The sequence below is a fragment of the Euleptes europaea genome, chromosome 2, assembly GCF_029931775.1.
Source record: "Euleptes europaea isolate rEulEur1 chromosome 2, rEulEur1.hap1, whole genome shotgun sequence".
In the NCBI taxonomy this organism is placed as follows: Eukaryota; Metazoa; Chordata; class Lepidosauria; order Squamata; family Sphaerodactylidae; genus Euleptes; species Euleptes europaea.
Window position 1 is genome coordinate 58,412,209 of NC_079313.1, and position 13,395 is coordinate 58,425,603.

At 41.9% G+C, this 13,395-nt stretch overlaps 1 protein-coding gene across 1 annotated transcript; it reads right to left on the reverse strand.

Moving 5' to 3' along the window:
* Positions 1-266: 266 nt before the first annotated feature.
* ACADM (acyl-CoA dehydrogenase medium chain) lies at positions 267-12,961 on the reverse strand. Its single transcript, XM_056843983.1, has 12 exons — positions 12,938-12,961; positions 8,511-8,607; positions 7,338-7,435; positions 7,169-7,238; positions 4,859-4,959; positions 4,695-4,775; positions 3,468-3,598; positions 3,141-3,249; positions 2,017-2,157; positions 1,841-1,936; positions 1,267-1,515; positions 267-448 (listed from the first exon to the last, which is right to left on the reverse strand). Exons 1-12 carry the CDS (start codon positions 12,959-12,961, stop codon positions 377-379), a joined length of 1,269 nt encoding a protein of 422 aa, XP_056699961.1. The 3' UTR covers positions 267-376.
* Positions 12,962-13,395: the final 434 nt, after the last annotated feature.

Here is a 13,395-nt window from a genome sequence, read left to right on the forward strand (position 1 = left end):
AGGCAATTGTAAAATGTTTGCCAAGAAAAATAAAACTTTAGAGGGCAGAGTTAACTTAGTTAGGCAAAAATTAAGGCATAGATTATATTTATCGATTCCATATTTCAGGATATCTTCAAGTAACAGTACCAAAAATTAAGCGGCCAGTTTCAGTTTCATATGTTGAAGATATAAAAACAGATGTGCAGCTGGGAAAAAAATCCCTACTGCTTCTAAGGTCATGCTTTTTTTTAACCGTTTCTACATATCTTCCTCTTCCAATATCAAAGATGGCATAGCTGACAAAGATACAATCACTTGTGGATTTGGATTAATGCATGCCAGGAACCAAAGCCCTTTGTTGTTTTAGTGATGTCGACACCATTTCAGTCTTCTCTCAGGCCTTAAACTTGAGAAGGTGTTCACGAGCTATAATCAGCCTTTGAATCTGAGCAGTTCCTTCATATATCTGGAAGGAAAGAACTATATGATTATAAACAGTATGTATGAAATGCATTTTTGTGCAACTATGTTAAATGTCAGTGAACAACTTATGTGCTGTAGACATATAACGGGGATAAGTAGTTTTATCACTGAAACTACAATTTTATTGTGCCATATTAATTCCTTCGAACAGTAGATCCAAATGGCATATGACAACATTTTTTAAAAACTCATTCCTGATTTGCAATGTGTTTGCTTAGTGGTTGGCTGCTGTTCAAGAAACACATGTCCAACATTCTCCACTGGAACAAGTTGCGCAATTCTTTGAATTTTAGCAAGTATTTCCATCGGGTTACAAAAGAACATAGCATAGGCTGTGGCGATTGGGATTGGAATTGCTACCTGTTGTGATGATTTTAAAATATGTGTGTGTGTGTGTGTGTGTGTGTGTATATATATAAAGATACGAAAGTATTTGTACTAAACAGGGAGGTACATGGATATATTTAAAATTGATGCAAATTATTTGCATATTATAGAAGAAATATTTTTAAATACTACTTTGTAGATTCAGTGGACTTCTAGATGACTATTGCAGCAGTCTAAGCACTCTTTATTGGAAGTATGTACTACTGCTCAACTGTCTGGGATTGTCTTTTAAGTTGATATGCACCATGCAGCATGGCTAATACATTAAGCATAATTGCTTGGGAATAATTCCTATTAAAATCAGTACGATAGGCTCCCAAGTAAAGATGGTTAGGATCAATCCATGTAAAGGTTGCTATTTTGTTGTACTGGTCCAGGGTGACCTCTAAAGTAGTGTACACATGGATGACTTACTTGATATATTTTGGCATCTCTCATTAGCTTTTCTACTGGATATTCACTGTTGTATCCATTTCCTCCGAAGATCTGGACAGCATCAGAAGCTACTTGATTTGCAATGTCTCCAGCATATCCCTTTGCTATAGATGCATAATAAGTATTTCTGCGACCAGCATCTACCTCCCATGCAGCCCTTTGGTAAGCCAGGCGAGCAAGTTCCACTTTCATTGCCATTTCAGCCAACATGAAGGACACTACTTGGTGCTATGAATGATGAAGAACAAAGGTAAACACTGACAAGTTGACTTCTATGTATGATACAGAATGTGAAAGGACAGAAAGCACTTTATCATACATCAAAACATACAGTGGTATCTTTTGTATATTGTAAAACAGAAGGGCAATGGGTTGGGACATCAGCCAGAACTCCTCTGATTTAAGCTTTCTAGTATACATTTCATTTTCACATGCATTTGGATTTCCAACATGCCAAATCACAAGTCTGAAGTCTACAAGCACTTTGTATAAAAGGTATCCTTAACACACAAGCAGGAAACCACATTATATAAATGACTAGAGATTCACATACCTCTGCGAGTACCTTCCCAAAGGTTTTTCTTTCCATAGCGTATTTTGTAGCTTCCTCCAAAGCTCTCTGTGCTAGACCTACAGCGCCAGCTGCTACCTATGGATTTAATGGTAGGCATAATAAATATAGAACTCTACAATTAAATTTTTAGAAAATCTCACGATTTAGATACTTACTGGAGGCCTAGTTTTATCAAATGCTCCCATGGCAATTTTAAAGCCAGCTCCTTCACTAATTAGTACATTCTCTTTAGGCACTCTCACGTCCTCAAAAACAATCCCTCTTGTATCTGAGCACCGTTGACCCATATTAAGCTCCTGAAAAATGAAAGATGCAGTTAGCTATTAAGACAACAACAGCTCAACTGACAGTGTAAATCTAAGAGGGCCAGTCTGCATTAATCATGCTGGAAAAAAGTAAGTTGTATCCACACAATACTAGTTTACGCATAGGGCTATAAATACATAAGTAAAGAAGAAAATATGGCTTTGGAAGTTTATGTATTTTCATAGCAATTCTAACAGTTGTACCTTGTGACTGTAATTGTGAGGGAATCGATTTCATTGTCTTTACTTCCAAATAAATTTGCTAAGGACTTTCTAAAAGAAAGAAGAGTGTCAGATAGAACTGTAAGGGGGCAAGCAGAATCAGTATTTGAGGGCCTCAGTGCTTATTCTCAAGAACATCACTTTAACAGCCCATTCCTGAAGGGGAGGGCTGAGCCGGTGGCTGGAGGCAGCACAGCCATGCCTCCTCCAAAGGGGGATTCGGCCCCCTCCCCACTGAAGCCAGCACTTTGCCCTTACCTGCGAGCCCCGTGGAACCGCTCCATGGGGTTCCACGGGGCTACACCACCTAAAAGGGCAAAGGGGGCGTTCCTGGCCTGAAGGGGGGTTAGGAAGCTGCCTAAAGGCAGCTCTGCCCCCAGAACGCCACGGGAACGCCCCCTGGGATGCCAGTGCACAGAGGTGCGCCATCAGGATGCCAGCAGGAGGTTGAGCCGGCATCCCAGGGCCGCATTCTGTGGAAGCGCAAGGATGCTGACGTGAGCGGCTCAATGCGGGCGCCCGTCTTGCTAGCACAAGTGGCATGGGCGCCAGGACGGCCACTTGCACGCCTCCTAACAACTTTCAGCCCTGCTTAGGAATGGGCTGTTAGATAGCTATTACATCAAATTTTGAACCGCTATATCTCAGATTCACAAAATAAAATTGGACATGGTTTCCTTTATGACATATCAATAAGTGCTAACTCCTGTTACTGGAACCAAGATTCAAATATGTATGCATCTAATCTCCACCTTTCTTCCAATTTGTACTCCTGGGCTATCTGCTTCCACAATAAATCCAGTAAAAGCCTTGCTTGTAGGAGCTTTAGGATCAAGAAGGGTACGAGCTAATAAAAAATACCTTAATACAAACAGAGAAACAAGAGCAAGTTAGTTTATTTTTCATGCCAACAAATGCATACAGTAAACTTTTAATTGCTAACGTACACTTACTAAGCATTTTAAATAAAGGAGCCCAACTATTTTTAGCAGTACCCTGAACAGTGTGTTGAGAACTGGCTTTTACTATTTTAACATGCAATGTGGAAAGTAATGCCAGATTAGTTATAGATACTATACCAGTTAGCCTTGCCACCATTGGTGATCCACATTTTTTGCCCGTTAATTATATATTCATCTCCCTTCTTTTCAGCTTTTGTTTTCAAACCTGCTACATCAGAGCCTGCTCCAGGTTCAGTTACACAGTAGGCCTAGGAGGAAAAAAATATGTATTTTGAAGAATCAAAGAAAGTGTACTACAAATAATACTACAAATAAATGCACCGTTGATTTTGTCGACTACTTGTGATAGCTAAAAATCTGGAAACATGAGGACACAACACAAGAAATGGTTCCCAGGAACAGTGGAAAAGGTTTGGTACTCATTTCAGTAAAGGGAGTCCATGTATGTGCCCATTCCTTTCAGTGTACTGACAGGCGCTCTACATTAAAGTAAGTGTGACTACTGGGTTTGTATAAAAACCCTAAATTTTAAGATGACACAAAAGGGAATTAAATGATTACGGTTTGGAGGGGCTCTTACAACACCATGTTTACTGTTTGCTTAAGCAGTAAATTTTCTGGCCCATAATATTTTAGTTCTAACAGCCCATTCCTGAAATTTGGGCTGAAAGGCCTTAGGAGACCTTCGCCGGCCTCTGCCGGCGCAGGGGTCCACACCACCAGCAGCTGGAAGGCGCACACCGGTGTGAGTGGCCCCAGCGCCGGCGTGCAGGCCCGGCTGCCAGACCCCGGCCGCAGCAGCGCTGGGCCCGGACACCGCCACAGCCTCCCGCCGGCCTCTGTATGCCGGCACAGGCCGTGGCGGCAAGCCGGGAGGCATTCTGGTGCCGGGCGGGGGGCAATGCCGATGTTAGTTAGTTTCCGTTTCGGCTCGGGAACGCCCCTTTTTGTTTTTACAAAGATGCGCCAGGGTTGCATGGGTTTTTGGCACCGAGTAGAGTGCCAAAACGCTGCTGAGTTGCCTCCTAAAACCGGCGCAGGCATTCCTTTCAGGAATGTGCTGCAAATGTGTCAACAAAAAAATCCTTACTTTTTACATGCTGATGAGGTCTGAACTGGGAAGGACTGAGAGGGAAAAATATCTTGGGATTGTAGCAGACAGCATGAAGGGAAAAAATGTAGAGCTGGAAAAAAATGCTGAAGAGGGCAACCAAGGTTATTAAGGGGTTTCCCATGAAGAAAAGCTTGGGCTTTTGTTGTTGTTTTGAAAACTGAACAAAAACTAAGGGCCAAGATTTTCTCCAGTTAGCAACATAAAATTGCACACATAGTGAAAACACTCACACACATAATGGGTTCCTCAGTCATTCTCCCCAGATATTTCTTCTGCTGCTGCTCATTTCCTGCAATGATGACTGGCATTTGCTACAAGAAATGTTTTATTCGTTTAGTATATAAGGATTTAGTTTTTAAACTAAGCATTATTAAGTAAAGAAGAAAATACTTACACCCAAGGAATTTGCTTCAATAGCAGTTTGAACCCCTGTGCACCCATAAGCCAATTCTTCAGTAATAAGGCAGGCATCAAAGATGCCAAGGCCAAGACCACCTATGATAAAGCATTAACAACCAAAAAAAGAGAGGTAAGCCTTAAAAAAGTACACTTTCAGTGTAATCCTATGCAGATTCGGTGAGTTTACACTGGCGTACCTCTGCATAGGATTGCACTGTTAATCTTATATTCTAACAGCGAAGATGGCCAAATCTGAGGATACTTAAATTCGGTGACTGGAGCTGAGAACAGGCAAGAAAATTCTTTCTATAAACCTGAAAAACGCCCCAGATTTGCAAAAAAAATCTGAAAGTTAAAAAAACTATCACTGGGTTGTTGTTGTTGTTGTTTTTTTAAAAAAAAACACTCACAATGATAAAAGTTGCACCTGTAGCTTTAACAAATGGATTCCCTCTGCGGCTATTGCTGGGCAAGGCAACCACAGCATTCCAGTCTGGGTTTCACTGATTAAAAGGCAGGGGGAGGGAGAAGGGTCCTTTCCGCAATTTTCTCCAGGGAGACAGATCTCTGTAGCCTGGAAATCAGTTGTAATTCTGGGAGATCTCCAGGTCCTGTGTAGGCCTGGCAGCAACCTCTAGGTGACTTGATACCACCTGATTTGCATAATTCAACTAGGCCTGGCTGCTTGCTACTGTTCAACAGCAATCACCCTATGAAACGTGGTGTGTGGTTTAGCTGTTAGAACTTCAGAGTAGGATCTGGGAGACCCAGGTTCGAATCCCCATCTTTGTGTGGAAGCTCACTGGGTGATTTTAGGTTAGTCTTGTACTTTCAGCATAACATACCTCACAGGGTTGTTGTGAGCATTAAAAAGGAGAGGAGAATAATGTAAGCTGCTTTTGTCCTCACTGTGGAGAAAGGTGGGGTATAAAATAATAAATATAGCTGGGAGATGGGAGGCAGATAAAAAGGTAGGCTGGTGAATGGCTGAGAAGGTGAGAATGAAGCAGGGAAGATATGGGTGTTGCCAGTAGGGCGGAAAGTGGAAATAATGTGGGGAGGGAAATACAGGGGAAAGTGAGGTGTCACCCCACAAGTCCTTAAAGGTTCCTTACCTTACCATGAAAGTGGGCCTCGCCCAGTAGCCAGCATTACACAACTGGGCCATAGTTTCCCTAGATAAGAGGCTGCTGGGGGAGGGGAAACCTTAAGACAGATAAAGGTAAATTGGCTGTTGGGTGGGAATGAGATAGGGTTGCCAACTCCAGGTTAGGAAATACCTGGGGAGGGTGGGGTTTAAGAAGGGGAGGGACATCACAGGGGTATAATGCCATAGACTCCATCACCCAAAGCAGACATTTCCTCCAGGGAAATTAGGGTTGCCAACCTCTAGCTAGAGATCACCTGGAATTACAACTGCTCTCCAGATGACAGCCATCAGGTCAACCTGGAGAAAATGGCTGCTTTGGAGGATGGACTCTATGGCATTATATCCTGCTGAGGCTGCCATCCTCCCTAAACTTCACCCTCCCAAGGCTCCACCCCCAAATCTCCAGGAATTTCCTGACTTGGAGATGGCAACCCTAAGGGGGAACTGATTTCTGTAGTTGGGAGATCTGTTGTGATTCTAGGAGATCTCCAGTCCCCCACCTGGAGGATAAAAACCTAGAAGGAGAGAAGGAAGCAAGAAAAGGGGAGTGGCTATGGTGGCTTTTAGGAAAGGAAAAGAGGAAATAGTGGGAGTGGGGGAAATAAGATGCCTCCCACATGTCCTTGTGAGTTCCTACTTTTGCTCTATCCTATTCAACTTATTCTGTATATCCACTTAAAAACCACAAATATGCTTTGATATTGGCATATTTATATTTAGAATAACTCAAGCAGCTCAATTACATTGGGGCCTATTCGCATTTGCATATTCATCAAGGGATGGCTGCATCATGATAATTTGCTTGTGTGAACGGCTACCACAGATTCAGTACAACAGAAATTTATCATAAGTCTCCACAATCCTTTTCTATTGAGTCTGTTCTCACACTCATCTGCCAGTCTTCAAGCACACAATAGAAAACTCAAACAACACAGGTACAAGCAAGGAACTGGCCTCAACTGTTTGACAGCACTGTTATTTTCATTAGAATGTCAATACATTAGACTTTATTTTATATCAGTCAGTTAGCTATTATTCCTGCCCTAAATTTCAGAAAACATTTTATTATAAAATCCATTGTGTCTTTGTCTCCTATAAAAGCATTCTTCTATCTACCGGTAATCTGTTTTATAGCTTAAAGGACAGTTTACTCACCACAACTCTCTGGTATATGTGAATTTATTAAACCAAGCTCCCATGCCCTTTTTATGAGGGGAACAGGATACTAGACGGAGAAGAGGGAGAAAATATTTTATGTCTGGCTTCACTAAGTAAGCCTCAATAAAACACAGAACGTTAAACAAGATATACATGGCAAGCCTACCTCTCCAGTTCTGTCATAATGAGCAGCAACAGGGACGATTTCCTCTCTAGCAAATTTACGAGCTGTAGCCTGAAATTCTTTCTGTTCTTCAGTCAGTTCTACAAAACACGACATTTAAATGGAAAGCCTACAGCATATCTGTAACCTGGTCTTCAAAGAACACAGTCAGAATTTCTAATTTAGTCTCAAGCAGAAACAAATCTCAAACACTTTTCTAAAACTGCATTATTAGTACTTCCACTGACCAGGATGCAGGAAAGCAAAAAAAAAGAGCAAAATACGTAGCGGGGCATGAAGTACCACCAGTTGAAAGAAAACCACAATTATAGAAATAGAGGACAGAGGAATTCTAGACCAAGTGAATGAGAAATAGTGGCCTTTTGTTTACTTGCAAAGGTTCACTTTGTCATTTGTCTCTGACAAAAGCAGATCTATAAGTGGAGACAACTGCATATCAGGTACTTCATATTTTAAGCCTTTGAAGACAAGTCCAACTTTGACAAGGGCATATGAACGAGTTTTGGTATTAACCTTCTTCAAAACGTTATACAAAACGTTTTTATGCTGCTTTTTCCTTATCTATAATAATTTTAATGAATTAATGGATGAAAGGAGGCCAGGGCTTATCCCAGGCCCCTGACAATGCTGCATACGTTTACTAAATCCTCAGTCTCATCTAACATGCAACCACTTCTTTGACTGCATTAGTTACACCGCGTTAAAAAAAAAAAGTCCAAAGACAAACACAGAGACACTGCTAATTTAATGGAAAAGTGGTGCATGGCTTAGGAACGCTGAACCCTTTCCCACCCCTGCCAGTGCTTCCCCCACCTCAAGCTAAATCCCTTCCCCTCCAACTGCCATTTACTCCAGCTTTGTATCATGCCTTGTATATTTTTTTCTCCCACAGAGCAAACATGAGCTTGGGGGAGGGAATTCAGATGGGACAATTTGTATGGGTAGATACAATGCCCCCAGCTCGTGTGCCGTGTACTCCTGCAATCAGAAGCAACCCTGCTCCCCGCATTGGCAGCATTTAGAAGGGAAAGCCATTAATGAATTTCTGGCATAATTTACTCAAGACACTAATTCAGAGAACTTCCTTTAAATTTATTGGAGAAATTTCCTACATGACTTAATATCAAACTGTATGGAATATTTTCCGGTACTTACCAAAACTAAATCCAGCTGCAGGTTTGATTCTTGATGATGCTGCAGTAGCTTGGCTAGACCGTGCTCTCCAACCACATGTAGCAGTGCTTCGTATCACCTGTAATTTTAATTTTTTTTAAAAAATGAATACATGTGGCAGAGGCCTCCGATACACTTTCCAAATTTAATTAGAAAGTGCAGCATATACACACACATGGATACAAATGTATGTGGATGACTATAGAGAAGGTTATTTAACAAAGAACTCAACGTCTTTTGGATCAGAAGTGGCTGGTGTTTTAGTGTGAGAACAACAGGATTTCAGGACTATTCATATTACAAGGCCGTATGCTTCTAAATACAAATAATGCCTCTGTTGAAGAGCTATTTTTTGCCTGAAACACATTTTTATTGATAAGTTTGTCCTTCCATGTTGTATTGTGCTTATCCTGGGTGCTTCCCTTTTGCTGTACTACAACTATAAGCAAACTCAAGTTTTTTTTCCAATCATGACATAGTTATGTTGAACATCTCTGTACAGGAGAGTATCTGTTTGGGCATTATTATTACTATTTATCGTCCGCCTTTCTCACTGGGACTCAAGGCAGATGACCAATATGATTGAAAAAAACCTTTTCAGTCAATCAGTATGATAACATCAGTCAATCAGTAAATGGGTTACAAAATGTGGTAACGTATTGATCTAACAACAAAGATTCCTAGTACAACAAAATAATGCAGTTGGGCTGGGATTGTAGAACAGGGAGAAAAAAGAAAAAGAGCAATGTAAGCAAACATATCTGCTTAAAGCAACAAGACTAGAGACATACACTTTTACTTAGGGTTTGGGGCTTAACAAAACCCCCACATTGAGTTTTAAAAGTTACATTCAAAGCCATCTTCATTTCTGGTAAATAAAGTACTAAAATAAGAAAATCAACAAAGCTACAAACTTAATTTAAGAACAGTATTGTTAAATGAGCTACTAGCTTCTAATTAATAGACTAGCCAACAGAGAAGAACAAAGTCTACCAAGCAAAAAACATCCAAAAGTACTGAAGTTTCTGAAGCAGATACAAGATAAGGCTTGCATAAGCCTTGACTGCAAACACACTCCATATATATTAACTAAAAGACTGTGATACTTTGGTTAACAACACGTACTATCAAAGTTATTGAAAGAATCTTTTGTCTTGAAGTGCTTATCAAGTTGTGATCACAATTACTATAGATGATAGAGGGTGCAACAACCCAATAGGAATTCAGTCACCAGCGGTAACTCCTGATATCTTACACTTTCATTCCTTGAATTCTTTTTTAGAAAAGCAAACTTTTGTGCCATACACTGAAGGGAAGGGAAGCAGATCCCCCCAAATAATGCCATTGGAAATATCGGTTATGCATAAACATTTATAGGATTAGAACCAAACAAAACCCTGAACTGGGTGTAATGTTAATACATTAAATAAATAACACAAAGATCCTGTGTGAGCACTGAGAAACAAAAAGTGAGTAGGTTGCTGATGGAATGCTGCCCATAGCTATTAAATTATATACAATGTAATATACATCAGTTAAGAGGAGGACAAACAGGCAATGTCACTAAGACTTAGCCGCTTTCACAACCTGCTTGTCTGGGTTGCAAAATTTAGAAACTTTATAAGTTACCGTATCTCCTGGAAATAATCAGCAAGAAGAGACATAACATTGTTCAGATCTTCCTGGTATGATTGATAAAACTGGAGCAATATACTGATGTCGGATATCATTATCAGTGCAACAAAACTTGCTCAATGGACTTTACTTCCCCTGTATTACATGGACAGAGTCACTGAAAAAGCAGGACACGATGATATCCGCCTTCTGGAAAGGCTGAAGGTAGAGTATTAAAGTGTAAAAAGTATCTGATATTTGGGGACCTTGAGAGACCTAAGATAATCTGCTGGTCTAAAATATTTGAGGTGCTGCGAAATAACTGGATATTTCTGTATCTGTGCCGTCAGATTGTAAGGCATGGTCCCAAAGCCGTTTGATCATTACGTTTGCTTTTGGGGGGGGGGCATTGGCACAAAAGAACTTGTTGGGAAAGGCTGTGCTCCTGGAGTTTCCCCTGAACTGCCGTTAGCTAGGCTGAATGACATCTGTGGGCAAAAATCAAGGGCACTAGACCCGTAGGATTGAATATAAGTTTTAGCCAATAGGGGAATGCCAATAACCACATACGTGCAACCCTGTTTAACTTCTTTGGCAAGTTTTGGAAAGGTGGCCTTGGAAAAATATTTTAAAATGTGTATTTATATATATTTTTAGAATGTAGCTTGTTCTCACTTTCAGACTTTTCTCTGCAAGGGAATATGTTTAGGATTTCACAACAGCACAACTGGTAGAGCAATAATGGAACACACACTAGCCATATAGTGGTTAGAACATATAGTGGTTAGAACATATAGTGGTTAGCCATATAGTGGTTAGAACATGGGTTTCCCAGCCTTTTTAAGCCTGCAGGCACCTTTGGATTTTATACACAGCCTTGTGGGCACATAAGAGCCCCGTGGCACAGAGTGGTAAGCTGCAGTACTGCAGTCAAAAGCTCTGCTCACGACCTGAGTTCAATCCCAAGGAAGTTGGTTTCAGGTAGCTGGGTCAAGGTTGACTCAGCCTTCCATCCTTCCGAGGTCGGTAAAATGAGTACCCAGCTTGCTGGGGGTAAAGGGAAGATGACTGGGACAGGCACTGGCAAAGCACCCCTTAAACAAAGTCTGCCTAGGAAATGTTGGGATGTGACGTCACCCCATGAGTCAGCAATGACCTGGTGCTTGCACAGGGGACCTTTACCTTACCTTGTGGGCACAGCCACCGAACGGCTGCCACAAAACGGCTTCTGCAGGAGGCGAAACCAGCTACAACATTGTTTCCCATGTTTACATTCAGTCATACCGTGAAAATCCTTGTGCTGTGGTGGCAGCTGCTGCCCAAGTAGCATTTGTAAAAATTTGCCCAGCCAATCAAATCTCCAGTGGCCAATCAGAAGCATTGTTGGCAAAAAAAAAAAAAAAAAAACCAAAAGGCCCCCACCCAGTTTCTAAAAACACTTGGCAGGCACCACCACATTGTGGACCCCTGGTTAGAATGCTGGATTAGGGAAACTATGGATGTATATGAGGATGGCCAAATTAACGGAATTCCTATATGGAAAAGATATGGAAGAATTTAAAAAAACTTGGGCAAAGGCCGTCACATATTGGGATAAACTGACAAAAATGGATTTTACTATTTTAATTAGTGAGTTATAGAAACCAGTTTTAATACTTTTATATTTTACTGTTAATAGATATTTTTAAAACTGCTTACACACTTGGTTCTCGTAGGTTATCCGGGATGAGTAACCGTGGTCTTGGTAGACCAAGACCACGGTTACACAGCCCGGATAACCTACGAGAACCAATGAACTCTGACCGTGAAAGCCTTCGACAATAATTTTTAGACACTTCTTCGGAAGTCGGGTGATGGGCCACTTTTTAAGGTGGGTGGAGGGTCGAAGGGGTATCTTTTTGAACTTTATGATTTTGTAACCAGGAATGTATTAATAAGTATATATAGATATTCTTTTGTATTTTTTTTTAATTTTCTTTATATTATTATTATTGTATTAGTTTGTTTTGTTATAAAATTTTTAAAAAATTATATATATATATAAAAAAAAGAATGCTGGATTAGGATAGAAGATTCCTGTGCTCAGATCTACAGCTGCTGTGAACAGTGACCTTGGAGCACTCACATCTTCCCAGCCTGAACTACCTTGTGTGTGCTAAGTGCCGTCAAGTCGCTCCCGACTCATGGCGACCCTATGAATGAAAGTCCTCCAAAATGTCCTGTCTTTGACAGCCTTGCTCAGATCCTGCAAATTGAAGGCTGTGGCTTCCTTTATTGAGTCATGAACTACCTTACAGGGTATTTATAAGGGTACAAATGGGGAAGGCAAAAACCATGATCTTATCGGGCAGGAGAAAAATATGCTAGGAATGGTGACAATAGAACAGTGGCCTCTCCCGAGAACATCAGCCGCCTTGCATGTGCCAAAAAGCATCACACGGCTTTGGGTTTTGAGCTTCTCGTATGATTTTTATCGTGCGTACCAGTTTCTCTGTGATCACACGACCGTGACTCTTCATCGAGCTACTAGGGACACCTCCTCCTTCCCACTAAAACCCATACTACCCCCCCCACACACACACAACGACTTGTCTCGTTGCTTTACGAGACGAGCTATCAGGCGCGAGTCTTTCTGCTACGTGTCCTTTCGGGGGGGGGGAGACCCGCTCCACACGCGCACCACCGAAAAGCGCCGCCCTTCCACTGGAGGCCCTCCTGAAGCCGCAAGGCCGCTCTCCGTCCCTTCTCACCCCGAACTCGCCCCCTATCTGCCACGCAAAGTGGCCTCTCCTCACCCGGGCGACTCTCAACGCGACCATGACGCGTCTCGCTCTCCTCCCGCCTGAGCAGAAGGTCGGGGTTTGCCCTCCCTCCCTCACACACTCACGCCCACCCACTTCACGCGCCGCCTCCCGGAAGCGAGGATTGGACATCTGGAGCCCGGCTGACCGGAAGGGGAGGGCAGAACGGTCGGTGGGTGCCCGGAGAAGTGCTCGCGCTGCAGAGCGGCGCCGGACCAACGGAACGCGACCGTAAAAGCTGGGCGAGGCTGCAGCGTGGGCTAGATCGCTCGCATTGCGTCGGGAAGCGGGGGAATCACATTTTTAAAAAATCTTTATGTTTTTAAAAAAGCTAAACCTTCCTATAAGGACATGGGGAGGAGGGAGAGCAAAAATTGGTTTTTAGTGTGCTGGATTGTTATGCTGATGATTTGCTTTTACATGCAAGTATTTGTTGCTGTTTTTAATTTGGG